Below are 23,498 nucleotides of genomic sequence, written 5' to 3' on the forward strand. Positions count from 1 at the left end.
TTACCCTCCTTCAGATTCCCCATTTGCCTCCGGCTTAGAACATACAAAAGCACATTGGCCATTTTCACAGTCACATTTATTCCCCCATTCTTTGGCCTCTCTGTTTTCCACTGGGTCTGGATGCTGCTGGTGCTGTCAGATGTGTAGCTTTCTGGGGGGGGATGGGCAGGCCAGCATTGTCTACCTCAAACCAAGTAATAAGGGAGGTACCCTTGTGCCTGACTCTCATGACCTCCATGTGGCTCTGGAGCAGGCATCCCCAAACTTCGGCCCTCCAGATGTTTTGGACTACAATTCCCATCTTCCCCAACCACTGGTCCTGTTAGCTAGGGATCATGGGAGTTGTAGGCCAAAACATCTGGAGGGCCGCAGTTTGGGGATGCCTGCTCTGGAGGAACTGAACAACCCCTGCTACATTGACCTTCGTGAAAATGGTGATGACGGCATGAGGGTTACTTGGATTCCAGGGGCCGCACACATTTGATGAAGGTGAAAAGCATTGAGAGAACGTGTGTGGTTTGGATGACCAGACCTAAGAAAAGCATGGACAAGAAGCTAGAATGTCTTGCTCTAGGGACTTGAATGGGTGAGGACCCCAGGTGCAAAATCGGTGGGGCCCCCAAGAAGAACATGCCATTATTATTATTATTATTATTATTATTATTATTATTATTATTATTATTATTAATTTGCAACACCACTAACATTGGCTTCATACCTTTGAGGTGAGGGCTGTGGGAGAGAGGCAGTATATGTGGTATTGCACAGAGGAACTAAGAAGGGCCTTCAAAATGGGGCATCTTGCTACAACACGGACGGGGAGCCAGTACCTGTCCCTGATGTTAGACTACAAAGCACATCGTCCCTGGCCATGCTGGTTGAGACTGATGGGAACTGGAGTCCAACAACACCTGAAAGGTCACAGCTTCTCCTTCCCTGTGTCGTGTTATGATGCCCCCTTTGACTTGGATTACAAGGGTTGGTCTCTGGTGGGTTTGGGTGATACTGGCCGGCGGGTTGATGACTGCTCGGTCCCTGACAACTTGTTGATGCCACTGTCCCTCAGAGGCTGAAGTTATGCCCAGATAGGGTTGGTGGATAAGAGGGTGTCAAGAGGTTTACGGAGAGCTGCCATCTTGGGTGGCGCTCAGGCATAGTAGCCCCACAAAAATATTGCTAGGGCCATCATGACGACGGCGTTGATGTTGACGACGCGCCTCCACGTTGGATGCTCGGTGATGTCTGTCAGGCGCCGTAGCTCCTCAGCTTTCTCTTCTGGGCTCTGCTCCGGCTGCTCCTGGCCGTCTGCCGCCACCCCACAGAACCAGCCGAGGCACCGGCGCAGCCTGCCAGAGGAGGCCGCTGCTTTGGAATCTGCGCGGAGAAGGGAAGAAACAGAGGATGGTCAGGCTGCGTGACTGAGGCCACCTCAAGGAAAATGACGCCACCAAGTAATAAGTGGATTGGGGCCTGCTGCAGGGATAGTTCAGAGAGGAAAAGTGGGATGGCCTGCCTCTCATCTCCTGATACCGGTTCAGGGCTGAATGTGGCCCCTTGAGCCCCTCTCACTGGCCCTTGGAACATTCCCCAGGGCTTTGCCTCAAAACTCAGTTGTTTTTGCCTGGCTGGAATGTATCCTCAAACTCATGTCTCTGAATGGAGGATTGGGACAGGTGTGTGAATTTGCCCTACTTTACAAAAGTAAAATTTGCATTTGCTGCTCCTCTTCCCACTTTTGCACCTGACCCTGCATGTGGCTCTTGGAAACCTGTCCAGGAGGGAATATGGCCATCAGGGTGCGAAAGGCTTCCCACCCTTGCGAATCAAAGCCTCCCTCTCTGCCTCACCCTCCAGCTCCAGCGCCTGCTCCAGCCTCCCGTTCTTGGCAGCTTCCATCTCTGCATGTTCCCGGCGCCGCTGCCGGGCAGCCTCCCTTTGTTTGGCTTCCTCCTCTTCCTCCGTGTCCAGATCAACTCGCTCCTCTTTACTGTGTCTGAGGCTGAACACCAGGCGATGCAGCTAGGGGGGCAAGACGGGTGGTTTGGTGAGACGCAAGGTGCATGGTTGTGTTGCTCACCTGCTACCCTTTAGCCCTCCTCCCTTTCCCTTGACAATGGATGGGCAGATATAGTATTGTTATGAGTTGGCAGAAGGATAGGTTGCATGCCTGGGCCCCCTTCTAAGTCTTGGAATAGCCAGGCTAGCTTCCTAGTGAGGCGATAGCCTGGGTAATGGGCCATTAAGGGACCAAAGGAAGTGGCTCTGTGCCAGAGAAAAATGGGGGCTTCCCACTCTGTCAACTGGCTGGTAGTTAAGCCGTAGTTTGTTAAATGCGATGAGAACTATAGTTTTGTGATGGGGAAAACAACACTTCCCAAGATTCTTGTGTGTGCTTTAAATATACTTTTCTGTGGCTTGTATTTCATACCACTAGACCAGCCTTCCCCAAAATGAGCTACACACCCACCATGCATTTAAAGACTGTAAACTAGAGTTGGGCTTTTCGAGGCTGCACACTTGGAGGTGGCAGCCTTCCGTTGTCTTGGCAGTGAAGTGCTGTCACCCTATAGTGCCCAGTTTAGGTTCGTGTGCCAGGTTCATGTGGATTCCTCTGCCCACCCCCCACCCCCCGGCCTTTATACTTACGTGTTTCTCAGGGATAGGTGAGGTGCAGAGAGAGACACCCACCGCAATGGTGGCCGTGAGGCAGAAGAGGATGAAAGCAAAGTAGAGATAGTGGACGCCACAGATCAGGCGGGGGCAGGTGCTGGGGAAGAGGCAACTTCCTGTCCCGTAAAAAAATTCCGGGATCATCCGGGCCATGCCTATGGCTAGCCCCCCCACCAGCCCCCAGAATGCACCCTAAAGAGAGAGAAACAGGGTGAAAGAGGGGGATTTACAACAACAGAGCTAGGTCTGGCTGCTTTGAATCCTTTCTAACCCAAATTTTTGCTTGCCCTGTTCTTTTTGGTCTCCTGTGCTGCACCCCAAAATTGAGAGTCCGCCGCAGAACCTGTATCTTCTATTCCAGTGTCTCCCCATCCCCTGAACACCTGGGTTCCATATCCCAAAATGCCTACTGCCTATCACTTAAATTCCCTTTATCTTAGGCACCTGGTTTTCCTCTCCACCGGCTGAGTGTCCCTTTCCCATGCTGGCCCCTTCCGGAATGTCACTCACCTGCTCGTTAACTCTTTTGACAAAGAGCCCAAGGAGAAAGATGGCCGCGATCGGCGGGGCCAAGTAGCTGCTGACGGACTGGATGTAGTCGAAGAGCTGGCCCCCCTGGGCCGCCTGCACCACTGGGATCCACGCAATGCTCACCCCCACAAGGAGCAGGATCCACACTCTGCGGGGAGCAACAGCAAGGTGAGAACACAGCACCCCCTCGGGGAGAGCAGGACAATGGAGGCACCACCAAAGGCATTTAGCGAGCGGTGCTTGGTTGCAGTTGGGGAGGGATTTCTGCAGGTCCTTGCCTTGTGCTGTGGCATCACCTGGCTTGGTTTTCCAAAAGGATTTTTACAAAAGCCATTTTGGCAGTCGACATATCTGGCCTGCGGTTGTTGCTAGTTTTTCTAATGTAAAAAATGTATTTTTTCCATGACAGTTTCTTAGATTTTCGAATATGTCCCTACAGTTGATGATCTCTGGCGGGCTAGGGACAAAGGTGAGAGCTGTTTCCTAGTTCTGCTGGATCTCTCAGCGGCTTTTGACACCATTGACCATAACATCCTTCTGGACCGTCTAGAGGGGTTGGGAGCTGGGGGCACTGTCATACAGTGGTTCCGCTCCTTCCTCCTGGGCTGTGTTCAGAAAGTGGTGGTGGGGGATGAGTGTTCAGACCCCTGGGCTCCCACTTGTGGGGTGCCTCAGGGTTCTGTCCTCTCCCTCATGTTTTTAACATCCATATGCAGCCTCTGAGAGAGATCATCAGGGGGTTTGGGCTGGGTGTTCATCAGTATGCGGATGATACCCAGCTCTACCTCTCTTTCAAATCAGAACCAGTGAAGGCGGTGAAGGTCCTGTATGAGTGTCTGGAGGCGGTTGGAGGATGGATGATGGCTAACAGATTGAGATTGAATCCTGACAAGACAGAAGTACTGTTTGTGGGGGACAGGAGGTGGGCAGGTGTGGAGGACTCCCTGGTCCTGAATGGGGTAACTGTGCCCCTGAAGGACCAGGTGCGCAGCCTGGAAGTCATTTTGGACTCACAGCTGTCCATGGAGGCACAGGTCAATTCTGTGTCCAGTGCAGCTGTTTATCAGCTCCACCTGGTATGCAGGCTGAGACCCTACCTGCCTGTGAACTGTCTCGCCGGAGTGGTGCATGCTCTAGTTATCTCTTGCTTCGATCACTGCAATGCGCTTTATGTGGGGCTACCTTGGAAGGTGACCTGGAGACTACAACTAATACAGAATGCGGCAGCTAGACTGGTGACTGGGAGCGGCCGCCGAGACCACATAACACCGGTATTGAAAGACCTACATTGGCTCCCAGTACATTTCTGAGCACAATTCAAAGTGTTGGTGCTGACCTTTAAAGCCCTAAACGGCCTCGGCCCAGTATACCTGAAGGAGCGTCTCCACCCCCATCGTTCTGAGGTCCAGCACCGAGGGCCTTCTGGCGGTTCCCTTGCTGTGAGAAGCCAAGTTACAGGGAACCAGGCAGAGGGCCTTTTCGGTAGTGGCACCTGCCCTGTGGAACGCCTCCCACCAGATGTCAAAGAGAACAACAAATACCAGACTTTTAGGAGACACCTGAAGGCAGCCCCGTTTAGAGAAGCTTTTAATGTTTAATAGATTATTGTATTTTACTGTTTTGTTGGAAGCCGCCCAGAGTGGCTGGGGAAACCCAGCCAGATGGGCGGGGTATAAATAATAAATTATTTATTTATTTGTTTGTTTGTTTGTTTGTTTGTTTATTTACAGCAGAGTGGGGGCAAACAGGACCTGTCCTGAGCTCCCCATTTCTGCTACAGGGCTCCATTGGTATCTTAACGAATGATGTGGTACTGAATGGGCATGGGGCAATCCAGGGCTCTTTCTCACCTGCCCACAATCAAGAGCTCCTTGTCGCTGGCTTGCGGCCTCAGACGGTTGTAGATGTCCATGGTGAAGAGGGTACCGCTGCTGTTGAAGATGGAAGCCAGCGAGCTCATTAATGCCGCCAGCATCACAGCCAGCATGAGACCCCGGAGGCCTGCAGAAGGGAGACACAATGAAGTGGGAAGGGAAGCACGTCCGTCTTCCTTGGAGCTCAGCATCTCTCAGGTGACACAGATGGAGCTGGTCAGAATTCATAATAAGGCGAGCGCAGTGGGTTCCGAAGGACTCAGGATTTCAAGGGCAATAAAGTCAGGCAAAATCCGCCCTCCCCTTAACACCACTGCTCCTTACCACTCGGCATGAGAGACACCACCAGTTTGGGGTACGCAATGTTGGAACACCCAACTTCCGTGCCACAGATCCGCTTGCATTCCTCTGGGATGACGCAAGCCACTTCGTCTGAGAAAGCAAAGGGGACGCAATATAACTCCCAGATTAAAATAACTGCAAGGGTCTCCTGCCTGTCAGTACATTTGGATCTCTGAATGGGGGTCGTGGGGGCCACTCCTCCCCCCCCCTGCAGAGAGACAGGAAGTGAGAAAATGTGTGCATACCCACTCCTCTTTTCCAAAGGATTTGGATGAAAGTCTGATTCCGCAGACTTATTCTGAGCCTGGAAAAGCCCGTAGAGCTGAAAGAGGAAGGAGTGGCACTCTTCCAACTTCCTTGTTTCAGCTCTCCGTATTTTTCAAGGAAGGGAAAGACAGCCACCTTATGCCCAAGGGCCAGTGTGTTGTGGGGGAAGCTGCAGGGGTCATGGGAAGACTGCAAGGGTGCCATCAGTTCTGGACTAATGTTTTGTGCACGCACCACTTACTGCAGGCATCCCCAAACTGCGGCCCTCCAGATGTTTTGGCCTACAACTCCCATGATCCCTAGCTAACAGGACCAGTGGTCAGGGATGATGGGAAATGTAGTCCAAAACATCTGGAGGGCCAGAGTTTGGGGATGCCTGACTTACTGGGCGCTGGGCCAGAGGTGTTGGCTTTTGCCAATGTCTAAATAGGTGCTTGCAGTTGAAATAGTGCTATGATTATAATACTCTGACTGTGTATAACCACGCATCCCACCCTCAAAGAATCATGGGAACTTTAGTTTACCCCCCACAGAGCCACAATCCCCTGCACCCTTAGACTATAGTTCCCAGGAATCTTTGGCAGGAAAATGTGTTTTAAATGTATGGTGTGTATGCAACCTAAATTCTTAAACCGCCGGCAATCTCTCGAGGTCTCCAAGGCCACAGCGAAAGTGGAGGGAAAAGCTGGAGAGCTGGAAGTTTCTACCTGCTGAGAGGAACCAAACTCACTCTTCAGCTTCCAGGAGGGCAACTGCGTTACCTGTTTTTCAGCAAAAGCAGGAGAGAGCTTTTGTGGCGGTTGCAGGCTAACAAATGTACCACGGCCTAAAATTTTTCCGATTAAATCTTAAAGGCATGCAGAATGAGCACAGCTGCCCAGTCGCAACAGCAGTGGTTAGTGAGGGCAATAGATATATTGAGAATAAAAGCCCGTCAGCTCTATTCAGGCCACTGGTGACAGGACTGAAGGTTGTGGTTGCGTTGTACGTCCGTGGTCAAGCACCAGTGGCATGCACTGAGATCGGGAAAGCACTCCAAACTTTTTCCGCCTTCATGGAATACCAGGACGTGGCCTCCGTCCCCCAGTTCCGACCTTCCTCCCCAGCTCTCCCCAGGTGTTTACCTGGATACAGGATCCGGCTGATCATGCCGGGCATAACCATAAGAAACATGGGCAGCAGTTTGAGGTAGCCACAAAGGATGCAGCCGGCTTTGACATGGGTGAGGTTCTTCCCAGCCAGGCACCTCTGCACGATCACCTGTGCGGGATGAAAACAGGAACTTGGGCTGCCAGTCATCTTTCCCATGATTTAGCTAATGCCTTTACACCGGGGGTGGGGGTGGGGGTGGGGGTGGGGCTTTTACCCTGAGAATCCCTCACCTGTCATTCAACAAATGCATAGCTGCCAAGTTTTGCCTTTTCTCACGAGGAAGCCTATTCAGCATAAGGGAATTTCCCTTAAAAAAAGGGAGAACTTGGCAGCTATGGAAATGTCATCATGATGTCAGGGGCCTTGCAGACGGGTGAGACCACCCACCTTTCAATAGCAAAAACCACAGTAATAATAATAATAATAATGTTTATACCCCTCTCATCTATCAAAGCTGGCGGACAGGGGTGGGGCAGGATGCAAATCGCTGCTCATAAATTCTGCTTTCTGCAAGGATTGACTATGAACAATAAGTCCTTGCAGGATTTAACACCTCCACATCCCCACTTAGGAACTGATGGGCAGGAACAGTGCCACACAACCAAACTCAAACCCCGCAGCCCGTCATTTGACACCCGCTGCCCATCAGGATGATGTCAGCTAATTGACAAGTGGCCTTTTCTTTTTTAAAAAAATTGGCTAGCAGGAGGTTCCCCAGCCCACTTTGCGCAAATCTATGGTGCAACTGCACTTGGAAAAACTGAATACCAGTGTTTTCCAATTGGCTAAGTACTGCAGACCCCTGTTTTTCAAACGCCAAGCCATGGACCCCCTACTTTTGAAAGTTGTGATATCTCTATGGTACCAGTAGTTTTTGTTATGTGAATGGGGACCCCCCTGGGTGGGTCACGCAGACCCCCAGTTGGGAACCACTGCTATATATACAAAATAAAAAATTCCTTCCAGTAGCACCTTAGAGACCAACTAAGTTTGTCATTGGTATGAGCTTTCATACCAATGACAAACTTAGTTGGTCTCTAAGGTGCTACTGGAAGGAATTTTTTATTTTGTTTCGACTACGTCAGACCAACATGGCTACCTAACTGCTGTATATACAGTTCTGACCATTGCAACTCAAAGAGTCCAAAGCTGGAAAAGGTGCAGGAAACTGCAACCAGAACGATCAAGTGGCTGCAGAAAAGTTACAGCGTTTGAGGCTTTTTAGATTGGAAAGAAGGCGAGTCAGAAACTGGGTGTTAAAATCCAGAGGAAAAGAGTATGATCTTGTGCATTAGGAGATTGCGATACAGCCACACACAGAGAGTTACTCTCGCCCTTGCCCTGCCATACCTGGTCAGTGCACCAGTACCAGAGAGAATTGATGGACAGGCCAAGGATAACAGCCGGCCAGGGCATGTCGCTGACGATGGCATCTCTCATCATCTGATAGGAGTCTTCGCGGGGCAGGTAGCAGGAGGCTGAGATGTTGTAGAGGGCGGGGTTCGGGGAAAGAGTCTGCCTGGGAAGTGCCTTCATGTACTTGTCGAACATGGCCTGGTAACCTCCCACTGCGTTAAAGGCTGCAGCGGAATAGAGGCGGGCAATTTAAAGACAGGAAATGGCACACCCACTCATAATTTCACCCCAAACATCTGCTACGGTTGCCCAGATTTTTCCTTCCAACCCCAAAAGAACCTAGGCTTTCTCCACCACAAATAAATCACAAATAAAGATTGTTTTTAGAACAAGACTTTCAAACCAGAGTCGTACAAGGGATACAGAGATGAAATATGAAAGATGCACAGCTTAGTTATCTCATAAAATAATAATAATCCTAGTTAAAAAAATAAGTAAAAATATTTATTTAGCACCAGTGCAACTCAGGATATGGGTTTTTTGTGGAGTGGTGGTGGTAAAAAAAGAAGAAGTGTTTTGGATCAGAAATGTAGATTGGAAACGTGGAGGAAATTGCTAAAATGGTGATGACCAGAATTTTATTTTATTTTTTAAGCATTTTTGCTTTATAGCTCTCTTTGTCACTTTAATTTAAGCATCACTTTTTCTAATGTTTCAAAGCTCAGAAAATATTTCATTAACATTTAATATATTTCTTTGAAAAAGAGTGAGGAAAGCATTTTAGCACTGATTAAAAGCTTGTTTGTTGATTTGTTTAATGTCCCACCTTTCCTCCAAGGACCTCAAGGTGGCAGACGGGGTGGATTCCACCTCCTCCTATTTTATCTTCACAACAATCCTGTGAGGTAGGTTCGGCCTAGAGACAGTGACTGGTCCGAGGTCACCCAATGAGGACTTGGACCCTGGTCTTCCAGGTCCTCGTCCAAAACTCTAACCATTGCACCCCACTGCCACTGTTACCAATATGGTGCCCATGCCTCGGTGTCATGTCTGCCACGGGAAGTGGCCTACTCACCAAACCCCATAAGGACACAGGATCCACTGATCATGACGAACGACTGGATTGTGTCTGTGAACATCAGCGCCGCCAACCCACCTGGAGGAAAGACAGGAGAAGGCCATGCGCAGGTTATAAGGAAACGTATTACAGTCATACCTCGGTTTAAGTACACTTCGGTTTGAGTACTTGCAGTTTAAGTACTCCGCGTACCCGCCTGGAACGGATTAATCCACTTTCCATTACTTTCAATGGGAAAGTTTGCTTCAGGTTAAGTACGCTTCAGGTTAAGTATGGACTTCCGGAACCAATTGTGTACTTAAACCGAGGGAGGTACCACTGTACTGCACTAAATCATAGAATCACAGAACTGCAGAGTTGGAACAGGGATCCTGGGGATCATCTTGTCATTTGGTTGATCCATCTCACTTGGCACCAGCTGCACTTTAGACTGTAAGCTCCTCAGGGCAAAGACCTGTCCTCTTAAACTCTGTAAAGCACTATGTGCACAAGAGGCTCTGTTGAAATCCTGCTACTATAACACAGACCAGCAACAGCTCATGGTTTCTCAAGGGCATTAAAGGAATAACCGGACCTGTTCTTCCTGCTCATCACTAGTCAGGCTGCTTATCTTTTTTTTTTTCTGGCAGGGATCCTTAATGTCAGTCAGAAATTCAACATGTAAACTCTTCCTTCAGGGTGAGGCAAAGCTTTGCCAGTTGAAGCTCTGCCTGCTGCATAGGTATTTAAAGGCACAGGAGCCTTTCCCTCCAGTTGTACATTCATTCAGTTTATATCCTGTCCCCCTCCCAAAGGAGTGGTTAACGTATAGATGACAATACACGTTCTAAAAACAATCTCAGCCAATGATTTCAGGGCAGAAAACTAGAAACACCAGCAACTTCATCCATGAGGTGGCAGCGTCATGGAATGACAGTGCTTTGAAAAACGGGTGTCTAATCTGTGGATCAGCAGTAGCTTTATTATATGTGCCATTTTCAGGTAGCCTAGCCTGTTTGTTATTAATTTTCTGAAAAATAGGGAATGCCTCAACTCTTCAAGGAAACGAACACCTGAATGCCCAGAGCCCCAGAGCTCAGAGGGGGGTGTAAGCAGTGGTTATGCATTACTGAGGCATTCTGCCCATGGCCTGAGGTGCATTTCTTTGCATATTTTCAGTCAGAGTTAGGCCCTTAGCCCCAGGCCATGCTTTAGACTTGACTTAGCTTAGCTAACTTCATCCTTTTGATCTCTCCTGGGGACCAAACTGGATGCCATATGCTAAACATGTCATTTGCTGCCTGTCTTATTTTTTAAAAGTGACTCATAGAAGTGGCGTCCCCTAGTTTGAGGAAAGGGGGTCGAATCCTTTCCTCAGCTGCTCCTATTAGCCCAGGAAGCAGTTTTTGGAGCCAAATAGAGCTTATTTCTTCTTCTTGGGGCAAATAGAAGCTGGGGGTGGGGAACCGGAGTTTACTCAGAAAAGGCTGCGCTTGAAGATCTGAGGGCAGAAAATGTGCGTAATGTTCCCAGGGGTAAGATTGCCTACATGCCGGGATGGAGGGGGGAGGGGAGATAATGCAGCGAGAGGAGGCTCCCTCATTTGTGATTCAAACGCACAAAGAGCGCAAAGTCCATTTCTAAGCAGGGGGTGGGTTGGTGGGTGGTCCCTTAGCATATGTTTTGTTGGGAAATCGTATGCCGTTAACTTGGCTAATGCAAGGAGTAACGGCCATGCTTGGCACAACATTTATTCTCTGTCTCGCTCTGTAACACACACACACACACACACACACACACACACACACACACGAGAGAGAGAGAGAGAGAGAGAGAGAGAGAGAGAGAGAGTGCTTGCCTCTCAATCTCTCTCACTCTCACATTGTCAAGGAATTTTTTATATATTGTCACTCACTGTATAACACACACTCTCCTCTCTCTCTCTCTCTCTCTCTCTCTCTCACACACACACACACAGCTCCCTTTTCTCCCTCTCCCATTCTCTCTCTCTTCCACATATGCACAAAGACCTGCCTATCTACCTCTCTGAGGTTTCCATTTTATGAACTAGAAATGACTGCCTGTCCTTTCGTTAGGCCAGCAGTTTCACAAAATGGCATCAAATATTTTATTATTTAATTCATTCTTATTGCCTCTTTGCTGCCTGGGATGGGAAAAGGTGCATGTGGGATTTTCTGCCTCAGGTGCAAGCAAGCAAGCAAGCAAGCAAACAAACAAACTCTTGACAAGCCCTGGGTACTATTAGTACCGGTATCATGGGCTTTGAAGACGCTCGAACTCAGGACAAAAAGGAGAAATGTGAGGAGAAAAGGCATATTTGGCAAACCCTTACCATTACCAACTCCTGCCCAGAAAACTATGCCCCCATTGTGGAAGGACGTGTGGATCCAGAATTGGCCTCCACAGTCACTTACGGACTCACTGTTAAAACGGTATTCATGGAAGACAATCTTACTTGGCTACAAGTGATTGCCAAAGAAAAGGAAGAGGAAGAGGAAGAGGAGGAGGAGGAGGAGGAGGAGGAGGAGGAAGAAGAAGAAGAAGAAGAAGAAGAAGAAGAAGAAGAAGAAGAAGAAGAAGAAGAAAGTTATTACGGTAGTATAATACAGCCTGACCCCAGGTGTCATTTGCCCCTGTTCCTGTCAAACACGTTGACTTGCAGCAATTAATAGGTTGATGGTCTGAAAAGCTGGTTTCTGCTTTGGTTAAAGGGGCATGAACAGGTCAGACTGCCTCTCTCTCATGGCCGGTTGGCAACCTGCTTCTCTATTGTGTTCCCTGCCACCAGCTTGTTCCGATAACCGTTTCAACATTCCAATTACCTGTCACTGTGTAAATGGTGGTTATGATCAGGAGGGCTATGACGGCCACATAAATATTCCAGCCCAAAGCTTGCTGGATGAAGACAGCTCCAGAGAACATGTCCACCTGCCGGGTGAGAAGGAGAAAGCCCAAGTCCATAGATGGTCCCCAAAGAAATCAGAATGGGAAAGGCATAGCTGCCAAGTTTTCCCTTTTCTCGCGAGGAAGCCCATTCAGCATAAGGGAAAATCCCTTAAAAAAAGGGATAACTTGGCAGCTATGGGGAAAGGGGTTCTTCCGTCTCCAAGAGGTGGCCTCGCCAGGAGGCTGGCTGAGGGGACAGGCTTTGCCTGGCAGCTTTCGTGAACCATTAAAGTGGCCTTCTCTCCTCAGGTGGAAGTGGACCAGCAGAACCCTTGTTGGAAATGGTGCATCCACCCACCTACCCACTTGCCCACCCTCTCAGTTCTTCATGCCTAGAGAAATGACCTACTGAGATCTTGGTGAAGATATACATGAAAAGGGAGAGGACGGAGAGGTAGAGTCGGATACGTTGGCCTCCAAAGCGCTTCTTCAGGTACTGTGGCATCGTGATGACCTGCAGGGGGAGGAAGCAGCAGGGGAGATGTCACTGTTTGTCTTTCATAGCGTTAAAGCAAGAGCCACATAATGTTCTCTCTGCACTAGCAAGGAGTTAATCTTTCAGAGGGGCAACGCCTAAACTCTGGAACTCCCTGCCCATTGACATTAGACAGGCAACTTTGCACTACTGTTTTAGATGAATGCTAAAAATGCTATTCTTCTTTGGCAAGCCTTTCTAAGACATGTAATTTGTGTGTGTGACTGTTGATTTTTTCCAAAGCTTACATTAGGATGATAAATTTAAAGTCAACTTGTTGTTAACATTTGGTTTTTAAAAATTGCACATTTAAAATGAATACCTACTCTGCTTAAATCTGCAGCTTATTGGTGTAGTAGAGGCGCGGGGAACCTCTGGCGCTCCAGATTGTTGCTGAACTACAACTCCCATGATCCCTGGCCAATGGCCATGCTTGCCAGGGCTGAATGGCTTGTAGTTCAGCAACATCTGGAAGGTCCAAGGTTCCCCACACCTGGTCCAATTAATGGCACACAGCTGTGTATGGAAAAAGGGGAACTTCTTGTTCCAAGGGTTAGCTTCTTATCATGCTCCCCGGGATGAATCCATTATTTTGGCTTTGCTCTTCTATTCCCAACCTACTAGCCCCCTCCTAGACCCGAGGACAGGCATCCTAGTTTTCCATCCTCTTTTCTCTTGCCACCCACTCCCACTCAGCATCTTCATCTTCTCATGCCCTCTGTTTTCACACACCAGTCATTGTTTGACATAGCCAAGGAGTTAAGAATGCTGGATTTAGACATGGGAGACCTGAGTTCAAACTTCTGCACAGCCATGATGCTTGCTGGGTGACTGCAGATGTGTCCCCATCTCTCAGCCCAACCCACCTCCTCACCCAGTACAGCTGTGAGGATAAAACTGGAGTCAGGGAGAACTATGGGGCTACCCTGGGTTCCTTGAAGAGATTTAAAATGCCACAAAGAAGCAAGCAACATGCATTCTTAGTACCCCAGCTGTGAGGTAGACCGGGACGAAGAGCCATCCTAGGAGGAGGACAAGGAAGAGAGCCTGGGAGGAAAGAGAGAAGTGGGTTAGGGTGGTTCAAGTTCTCACTTAAAAGAAATATTGGGGTTTTTTTGGTAGGGCTACTATGTCATTAACATGTACGTCAGAGGCAGAAATGTAATGGGTGAAGTTTCCTCTATCGCTGCCTTTTCACGTTGGGGAAATCAACACCAGTTGAATGTGATGTACTTCAGGCTCAGGGGCCAGATGTGGCCCTCAAGACCTCTCTGCCTGGCCCTCGGAAATCTTCCCAGGCCAAACCACTCACTGGCCCCTGCTTCACACCCTCCTTGAGTGCTTGTGCCTGGCTGGAATGTTCCCTTGTACTCTGATCTTGCCTCTGGATGGCCTGGGTGAAGGATGGAGTGTGCGTATGCATAGAAACGAGCCTACTGTACAAAGGTAGAATTTGCATGTGTTGCCCCTCCCACTTTCCACTATGGCCCACCCACAGGCGGCAGGTGGCCCTCGGAAAGCTGCCCAGGTGACAGCAGGCACCGATCCAAGTGTGTATGTGATCAGTCCTGCTTGCAGTTTCCGTTCGCTGAATGAAAGAATCTTGCCTCCCCACCCGCACGCTGTGTTTTCCCCAAAAGAAAGATGGAGCCTGCGGCCCATTGCTTACGTTCCACTCGAATCCTGCCACTGCCAGGCCGGTCGCTGCCCCAGTGCCTGCCAAGCCCACAAAATGACCGCTGCCGATGTTGCTGGCAAAGAGAGAGGCGCCGATCTGTGGGCACACCAACCGCCAAAGAAGGGATAGTGCAGGTTCTTGACGTTCCCCATGCACACCACCAACCAAAATACCAAAGCCCGCCCACCATCTTGACCTTCGTGCTGCTTCTCTCTCTCCCCCCCCCTGTCTCCAATTTCATCCAATGTCCTAAATATTTTAATTCTCTCCCTGCCACGCCTGTTCATAATCTTAATTTATTTCTCACTTTCTTTTTGCTTCTCCGTATTTTCCCTCTTCGCTCCTGATCTTCCCAGTCTTCTGATCTATCTTCCCACCCTCCCATTCTCATCATCTTATTTCATTCCTCCTATCCATCCCTCTCCCCAACCTGAAGTATTTGGGGCAGGTGTTTCGAGCCTCAGGACTGGGGGTCAAATATAGCTCTCTGGCCCTTGAGACTCTTTCTGGGTCACAACCCTTGCTTCACGCCTTTATTGGGTATTTTTTTGCAGGGGTGCAATGTGTCCTTCAATTCTAGTAATGCCTTTTGCTTCCCTGAATGGTGGGGAGGGAAGGGGTGCGTGACCCTGTCTGGAAACTAGCCTACTGTACAAAGGTAAACTGTACAACCATGGCTCTGCCCATTTTTGCCTGTGCACTTGACCTGCGGCCCCCACAAGGTTGCCTAAAGGGGAATGTGGTCCTCAGGCTGAAAAAGCTTTCCCATTTGGGGCCTCCCCCACCCCTGTTCCCAAGTCCCATCGCTTCCTTTGTCCCTGTCCATTTTCTGTTACTCACCGGCCACCACACCATGTTCCTACCAGCCAAGAAATATCCCCTGACGGTACCCCTGTTGGTCCGGCACATCGACTGTGAGCCAAGAAAGAGAGGAAAGGTGGTGTGAGTAGACGTTGTAGAAGGGCTCAGCCATTTTGGTGTGTGGGTGTGTGTGTGTGTGTGTGTGTGTGTGTGTGTGTGTGTGTGTGTGTTATAATATGGAGCGTATTTGTTGCCCTGGCTGCATCAAAGGGAGACAAGTACAGAGGGAATGGAGCCCACCATTTAGAGAACAGATTGTTCAATTGCTAATCTGTTCAATTTTACACCTCATTACCAGTTTGCTAGTACATTCCTGACTGGTGTAGCTTTTTGCAATCATTAACCCATCTGGAATGACCAGGCCTAGGATCAAAGAAAAGAGATAAGAATGGGGAGAAAAGCAGAAAACAAGCCTAGTGTGACAGGCCTCCCTGCTTGAATATGGGGCAGAGGAACCCTCTAGGAGAGGAGAACAGCAAAGGAGAGTCTTGAGGCAGGGTTTGGGTTCTAGGTTCCTCAACTGCATTTACAGGGCCAGGCCAGCCATGAGGCAGACTGAAGTAGCTGCCTCAGATGGCATAATGGAACAGGCTGACTCCGGTTAAATTGAACACATCTTTTTTAATAGCTTAGTTAATAACATCCAAGTATCTTGCAGTTTAGGTATACACAGATTAGTTTAAATCTTTGTATTTATCTGCAGTGCCTTGGGAGAAGTTTGATATATTGATCAGGCTTTTTTTTTTTTTAAAGAAGTTCTAGTTGAATATAGGCTCACAATGGCCTTTCATGGGTTTGAGACTTGGTCCCATTCCATGCGTTGACACACCAACCTGTCAATCAGGGGTGACATTCAGGTTTCAACAGCAAATGAGCCTTGAAAAATCGGTGAATGACCACCGATGCTCCTGCGAATGATCTCAGGACTGAGCTGGGAAAGAAAGGTTTAAGTGGTTTCTGAGCTACCCTGGACCGAAGTTGTTCATGGCTTTGTAAATTAATACAAGAATCTTGTTTCCAGCTCGGAAGCAGTTGGGCAGCCAGTGCAGCTGCTTTAACAAAACTGAACAGGGTGTGGTGTGTTTCTGAAAACATCTGTTCCAATCTTCGGGCAAATTTATCAGTTGGCGTCTTCTGCCCATTGGGACTAGAAGGGTGGAAGGCTGGGAGGACCACAGCAGGAGGACCGAGAGCCAATGAAAGGTGGAGACAATTAATTCTAGTTTTGCTCCCCAACCTTCTCCCTGAAGGCATCTAGAAGGGAAACACTAAGACCAAGGAGGAGGAGGAAGCTGATGGGCAATGCCGCCCCCCCCCCGGCCTGGTTGCAAGTAAGAAGGTGGTCTGGCGGGGGCCAACCAAGGTTGGAGGAGCAGCCCTAATGGACCAACACCCACTCAAATTTATTCTGCGTTTTTCATGCTTATAGTTCCTAATGACATTTTGTAACTGAGTAATCCCTTGAGCGAAGGGGATTTGAGTCTAGCACTTCAGCTGCTTTTCATTCTCCTTTTGGTAAATTTGTTTTATTTCTGCTATTTATACGGGACACTTAATCTCCAGGAATTCTAAGCAGTCTACATAAAAAATTCTAAAAAAGTAGACGATGGATAAAACCAATTAGAATCAATCCCCCCCCCCAACACACAGTGGCTAAAATAAATGAAAATTTATTATCAAAACAGGGAACTTAAAATGCCTGCTGGAACGGAAATGTCTTTGTCAAGCGCTTGACATTCAACGGGGTGGGGTGGGGTGGGGGTTCTGTCTGATTTCAGCTGGGAGGGCATTCTATACGATTGGATTCACAGAATTGAATGTGTGGCTTCTGGTGGATACAAAGTGTGCAACAGAGGCACTAGGGCCCATTAACAGAGACTCCCCCAAATATCTCAGTGGTCAGGCAGGGATATAAGGAATCAGGCTGTCCTTAAGAGATCCTGGACCCAAGTTGCCTTGTAAATTAATAGACGAACCTGAAATACTCCGAGAGAAGACATGAAGGGCTCAAATGGAGAGACGATGGTGGGTGGATGAATTGTGTTCAGGCTAGAATAATAGAATCTTAGAATTGCAGAGTTGGAAGGGAGTCCGTCTAGTCCAGGCATCCCCAGACTCGGCCCTCCAGATGTTTTGGAACTACAATTCCCACCACCCCTGGCTAACAGGTCCAGTGGTCAGGGATGATGGGAGTTGTAGTCCCAAAATATCTGGAGGGCCGAGTTTGGGGATGCCTGGTCTAGTCCAACCCCTTACAATGCAGGAATCTTTTGAGCTATACAAGGAAATGAGCTGAGTAATAGAAAAATAGGTGGTGATGGTATGCTGTTTGGCCTGGCTTGGCTCTGAACAGCCCCATGTTTTGCCCTCAAATGCTGGTTCCAATTCCTTTCCCACAGCAAGGTAGTGCCCTTGTTTTGTAAGTGAGGAACTGAGTCCTTTCTTTCCTAGGTCACTACCAGACTGCCTGTTTATCGAGCATTCATTGGGATCTATCTGCAGGGAGATTAGATGATGTATATCAAACAGACTCATTTTCCGGTGCATTTTCCCATGACTTTTTGCAAAAAGTCTGGTTTCAGGGGAGAAGAAACAAGTCTGATGATACACAGGAGCTCCCAATCAACTAATTGCACAACCCGAATTTTCCAGGATGGGATAGAATCCCACCTGGAAATAAAGACAGTCTGGGGGGAAAAAAAACCCCTAGATGAGGGAAGCGTGTTTACATGAGAGGAGCAACCCCACCCCGCTCCCTACATACATACCCACAGACCGACTCCAATGACCGCAAGGAAGTAGAAGCAGATGACGGAAATGTCTGCTGGATTGTTGATGGCCGCCCTCTCTGGCTCGAGGACTGGCGATTCCTCCTCCATGGTGCCTCAAGCTCTGGATCTCCCACAGTCAAGTAGGCAAAGTCAAGGAACTCTCTGGGGCAGCTCCTCTAGGAGTGGTTAATAAAAAGCTCAGTCATGGGTTGGATGTGCGATTAACTTGGACTACGTGGTAGATGGGAAGGAGGGTGATGTGGGGAGAGGGCAACTTCCAGTAACCCTGGCTCAAGTTGTTAGTTTTTCTTTTACGGACAAAAGTTGTGTGTCTCCACAGACAGCAATTGACAGATCGTTTCGGATTCCTGGATCTCCCTTCTTGGATAAGCTTCACCTGTTGGCAGTAGGGATGCCAAGGGGTGGCAATTTCCATTCTTCCCTGTGTTCACCACAATCAGCTCCGCTATAGGTTTGGCTCCTGCTAAAACCTATTTTGTTTTTATACTGTAAATGATTTTTATTGGTTTTACATATAATCACATTACGTAACATTGTACCCTCTTATTTTTATCTCTTTGGCTCAACTGAGCCTAATGACTTCCCTCCCTCCTGTCTGATGGCTTACAAAATCAAACTTTACATCTTTACATTTCACTTCATTTCTTATTCTTGTTATATCATTACCTAAACCAGGCATCCCCAAACTTCGGTCCTCCAGATGTTTTGGACTACAATTCCCATCATCCCTGACCACTGGTCCTGTTAGCTAGTGATCACGGGAGTTGTAGGCCAAAACATCTGGAGGGCCGCAGTTTGGGGATGCCTGACGTAAAATATTATATTACTCAACCTTAATAGGTAGAATTTCATCTTACAAATCTTCATATAGGCCTGCTAGTGATGTTAATTGCTTACCGTTGTCTTTCAAATATAATATAAATTTGTTCCAGTCCTTTTGGAATGCTTGGTCTTGCTGGTTCCGGATTCTTTCAATTTCGCCAGTTCTGCAAAGTCCATCAGCTTCACCTGCCACTCTTCTTTTGTTGGTAACTCCTATTGTTTCCATCTTTGGGCTAACAAAATTCTTGCTGCACTTGTTGCATATAAGAACAATTTTTAAAATCTTGTCTCAGTATCTCTCTACCCACTATACCCAACATAAAAGCGTCTGGTTTTTTAACAAAGGTGTTTTTAAACATTTCCTTTAACTTATGATATATCATTTCCCAGAAAGCTTTTACCTCTTTACATGTCTACCACATATGGTAAAAAGTAGCTTTCTTTTCCTTACATTTCCAAAATTCATTTTTTTGTTCTATACATTTTGGCCAGTTTAACTGGTGTTAAATACCACCTATACATCATTTTCATAACATATTCTAGTCAGGCATGTCAAACATGCGGCCCTCCACATGTTTTGGCCTACAACTCCCATGATCCCTAGCTAGCAGGACCAGTGGTTGGAGAAGATGGGAATTGTAGTCCAAAACATCTGGAGGGCCGCATGTTTGACATGCTAGCTAAAACCTATTTTGTTTGTCTTGCTATCCACTATGGCCGAAGCTAACATAGTTAATTACGTAATTCACTTCGGTGCATATCAGTGGAAGGGAAATATCAAAAACAATGCAGAAAACAACCTTAATTACTGGGTATTTATGAAATTTTCATGGACCCAAAAAACCCCACAGCCACAGTGATTACTGCTCATATTCATTTGCAGGAGATCTGTCCCTGACCTTGGGTGAAAATCAGAATTGTGACAATTTCGACACCCATTTGTGCTTCTGATGGAATTCTCTGACATCTCTGCCGGTTGGTTCTTACATACTTGTGGGCACCGGAAAGGTTTCTACCTTCATGTTTTAGCCCTGAAAACAAGCTTTCAATACTGTATGTACTGTGATGAATTCTAGCTCGCCCCATTCTTTCCTAAAAGGCCTTAGGAGATTTGCCAGGCCTTCTGATCTAAACATGGAACAAAGCTCAGCTACACTCAAAACTCAAAGCTCCTGCCAGGTTTAGTCTCTTTTTCAAGGTCTCCCAAGAGGAAAGACTAAAATCTAAAATACAGGAACAGAAGCACAAAGGTTGTTCTGGTTGAGTTGGATTCATCAAGCTCTGTTCTCAGGCCCCCAGCCAAGCGCTCCCCTCTCCTTGCCTGAGCTGGAGAGAGAACTCCAATTGTTTGCATTTAAAGGTGAACCTACCTAACATGGGTGTAGACAGGGGGGGCAGGAGGGGGCAGCTGCCCCCCCTAGAAGCAAAATTTTTTTGTATTTTACAGACCATAACCAATACTTTGCCCCTCCAAAAACTGAAGTGGAAAGGGCTTTGCTTTAGCAAGAGCAGCTCTCCACTTGCTGGGGGCGGGAACACAGCTGTAACAAAAACACATCAAATAAATAAAGCAAAGTGGCTACCAGTACTTAAGCAGTTAAGACAATGGAGCAGAATATCCCTTCAGGCAAGGTCCACCCTATTCACCCTATTGTTATTCAGTGGGAGTTGTTAATGGGCATTCAGGGATCGCATTAACAGTTCTATTGGCGATTTAATGAGGGTGCAGAGGATTCAATTTGACTAAGGTGGCCCTGCAAGGCTAAAAGGAAGTGAATAAGAAGGGGGGGGGGCTGTAGCTTTGATAGACACAGTGATGTTTATAAAAAGCATTGGTGTTCCAGTCTGCCCCTCCTCCTGCATCTGTATACTGTAAATCAGGGGTGGCCACCTCCCAAGAGACTCTGATCTACTCACAGAGTTAAAAACTGGGAGTGATCTACCCCCTTTTGGGGGGTTCAGGTCAAAGCTGTTGAGTTTTTTTAAGGAAGGGAAGCCCTGTTTTGGGGGGTTTAGGTCAAACTTGTTGAGCTTCTTTTAGGAGGGAGGGAGGCCCATTTTTGTTTAGGGCTTCAGGTCATAGTTCAGCTTTTTTTAGGGAGGAGGAAAAATTTGGGTGAGCTTTTTTTAGGGGTGCCAGTGATCTAGCAGTGATCTACCACAGACATCCAATGGTCTACTGGTAGATCACAATCTACCTGTTGGACGTGCCTGCTGTAAATCAAGCAGAGAGAAAGCTGCTTACAAGGCTCCTGTACAGGTGTACCGGTATCTTCCTCTTGCTGCAGAGTTCTAGCATCACAGCGTCACCCAGAGGCACCCACAAATGTGAGTTATCCCTCTCTCTATTTCTTCCTTCCTTTCCTCCCTCTTCCATCCTCAATAAAATACGGGGGGGGGGGGCAGATAAGCCCCACATAGAAAGCCCATCAACATGGGGGGGGGGAGGACTCTTTAAAATACAGTATTTACCAGTAATTTCTTTTGGGGGGGGAGGCACCTAGGCCTCTAGGAGTTGGCTGCTATGCCTAGGACAATTCAAGAAAGCAGAATCATGCATATGCTATGGTAATATATCAATAGAATCATGGAATTGTAGTCGGAAGGGACCACAAGGGTCATCTAGTCCAACCCCCTGCAATGCAGGAATTTTTCCCCAATGTGGGGCTTGAACCCACAACATGGTTGAAATATTATGCTGATATGCAGCAACGCCTCGGAGCCATCGAGACTGCGGCCCTGTCTTGCCTCGCCCTCGCCTGCCCTGCCACCCCCTCTCCCCTGCCCGACCCTCCCATCCTCTTGCTGCAGAGTTCCAGCATCACAGCGTCACCCACAGGCACCCACAAATATGAGTTATCCCTCTCTCTATTTCTTCCTTCCTTCCCTCCCTCTTCCATTCTTAATAAAATATGGGGGGGGCAGATAAGCCCCACATAGAAAGCCCATCAACATGGGGGGGATGACTCTTTCACATACGGTATTTACTAGTATTTGGGGGGGGGAGGCACCTAGGCCTCTAGGAGTTGGCTGCTATGCCTAGGAGTAGGACAATTCAAGAAAGCAGAATGATGCATATGCTATGGCAATATATCAATAGAATCATAGAATTGTAGTCGGAAGGGACCACAAGGGTCATCTAGTCCAACCCCCTGCAATGCAGGAATTTTTTCCTAAGGTGGGGCTTGAACCCACAACATGGTTGAAATATTATGCTGATATGCAGCAACGCCTCGGAGCCGTCGTGACTGCGGCCGTGCCTTGCCTTGCCCTCGCCCACCCTGTCACCCCCTCTTGCCTGCCCGACCCTCCCGTCCTCTCCAGCCAAGCAGGGTAGCCGCCGCCGTTGCCAGCCCCAGAAGCACAAGGTGGCCGCTGCCGCCACCACGATGTCGTCAGGCCAGCTGGCCCTGTAGCCCCGCCCACGTTCCCACTTTGTGGCCCCGCCCCTGAATGATCATGGCTTGCCCCCCCCCTAGTTTTGATCCTGGCTACGCCCTTGTACCTAATTCATGCTTTCAGTACCAAAACAGCCATCCTTTAAATTCGTACAACTCTGAATTTTGCAATTCTGTTCGCCAACCAAGTTATGTGTACTAAAATGCACGTACTGAGGCAAAGTGGGCATAACACACACACACACACAGGTAAAAATTGGGGCTATACCCCCACCCAACTGTTTGAGCCCCAATCCGGCATTTCAGATCAGCCGTGACGCTGATGCATCCTTCATTTGGTTTTCACACATCTGATATCTATCCTACACTACACACACAGGCACCACCGCCAGGGGGCGGTCTATACTCATTTGGCACAACAATGCAACCATTCACTTATAAAAAAATACCGATGAACAACATTTAAAAATGTTTTTTCCTGCTGTAAGCCTAAGTGACATGGAAGTGGCGACGAAAGAGCAAACAAGCCCTCAAACATTTAAACCACGTCACGCTGTTAAAACAGGGATAGACAGCCTGTGGGCCTCCCGGCACCCCTGACCATTGGGCATGTGGCTGCGGCTGGTGAGAGTTTGGCGTCCAGCAATCTCTGGTTCCCACCCCTCTTCCAGATGGAAGGTCACAGATTCTTCAATCTTGTGTTAAAGTCTCCGAAAGACAGCTAATTTAAAACCAGCAGAAGACCTTAGACTCAACAAGAACTGTGAAAGGTTTCTGAAAAAGATAATTTCCTAAACTGTGATTTCCCCAGGCTAATAATAATAATAATAATTTATTATTTATACGCCCATCTGGCTGGGTTTCCCCAGCCACTTTGGGCGGCTTCCAACCAAATATTAAAACAGTACAGAATTATTAAAACAGTACAGCATTACTACTCCATAGGGAAAGCTGTTGAAACAAAAACAACAACAGCCTGACCCTGTTGCAGTTTTCCAGCACTGTAAGTGATGTGGGAGACAGGCCAGCCCACAAAGCCACACAATTCCATTTCAATGTGCGCAACCTTAAGCCAGAGAGGTGGAGTCCCATAGCATGTGTCTCATCATCTGACTTATGGGGTTTCTTCTATGCTGGAGGTGGTGTGCCATGTGATTGGGTGCTGTGGCAATGGGACTGAGGTGGCTGTTGAGTAGTCACAGTGACAGAGTAGTCACTGAGGAGATTCATGGTGACAGCTCCAAAATTCCACTGTG

At 48.1% G+C, this 23,498-nt stretch overlaps 2 protein-coding genes across 4 annotated transcripts in view; one reads left to right on the forward strand and one right to left on the reverse strand.

Moving 5' to 3' along the window:
- Positions 1-653: 653 nt before the first annotated feature.
- Positions 654-18,242, reverse strand: SLC5A2 (solute carrier family 5 member 2). The gene is made up of 15 exons (XM_035135251.3): positions 17,999-18,242; positions 15,210-15,281; positions 14,361-14,465; positions 13,679-13,738; positions 12,566-12,670; positions 12,093-12,198; positions 9,268-9,348; positions 8,187-8,416; positions 6,809-6,944; positions 5,400-5,507; positions 5,052-5,202; positions 3,181-3,349; positions 2,647-2,862; positions 1,848-2,019; positions 654-1,374 (listed from the first exon to the last, which is right to left on the reverse strand). The coding sequence occupies exons 1-15, from the start codon at positions 18,107-18,109 to the stop codon at positions 1,148-1,150; spliced, it is 2,049 nt and encodes a 682-aa protein (XP_034991142.3). The 5' UTR covers positions 18,110-18,242; the 3' UTR covers positions 654-1,147.
- LOC118094676 (carbonic anhydrase 4) overlaps positions 12,507-23,498 on the forward strand; it is a 39,879-nt gene continuing 28,887 nt past the window's right edge. For 2 of the 3 annotated variants that reach the window (XM_060281697.2, XM_060281698.2), the window contains exon 1: positions 12,507-12,649. The gene's annotated coding sequence lies outside the window, so the exon portion shown is untranslated. The remainder of the gene's footprint in view (positions 12,650-23,498) is intronic. The other variant, XM_088655414.1, reaches the window with a different exon arrangement.

This window comes from Zootoca vivipara, chromosome 12, assembly GCF_965207765.1.
Source record: "Zootoca vivipara chromosome 12, rZooViv2.hap1.1, whole genome shotgun sequence".
NCBI classification, from domain to species: domain Eukaryota; kingdom Metazoa; phylum Chordata; class Lepidosauria; order Squamata; family Lacertidae; genus Zootoca; species Zootoca vivipara.

Excerpts from the sequence above, each read along its gene's own strand:
- SLC5A2 (XM_035135251.3), bottom strand. The coding sequence starts at position 18,109 with ATGGAGGAGGAATCGCCAGTCCTCGAGCCAGAGAGGGCGGCCATCAAC. Across the intron at positions 13,739-14,360 it reads TGGCAGGATTCGAGTGGAAC|GCTCTCTTCCTTGTCCTCCT; the intron begins GTAAGCAATGGG and ends CTTTCCTCCCAG. Across the intron at positions 9,349-12,092 it reads CACCATTTACACAGTGACAG|GTGGGTTGGCGGCGCTGATG; the intron begins GTAATTGGAATG and ends TCTTTCCTCCAG.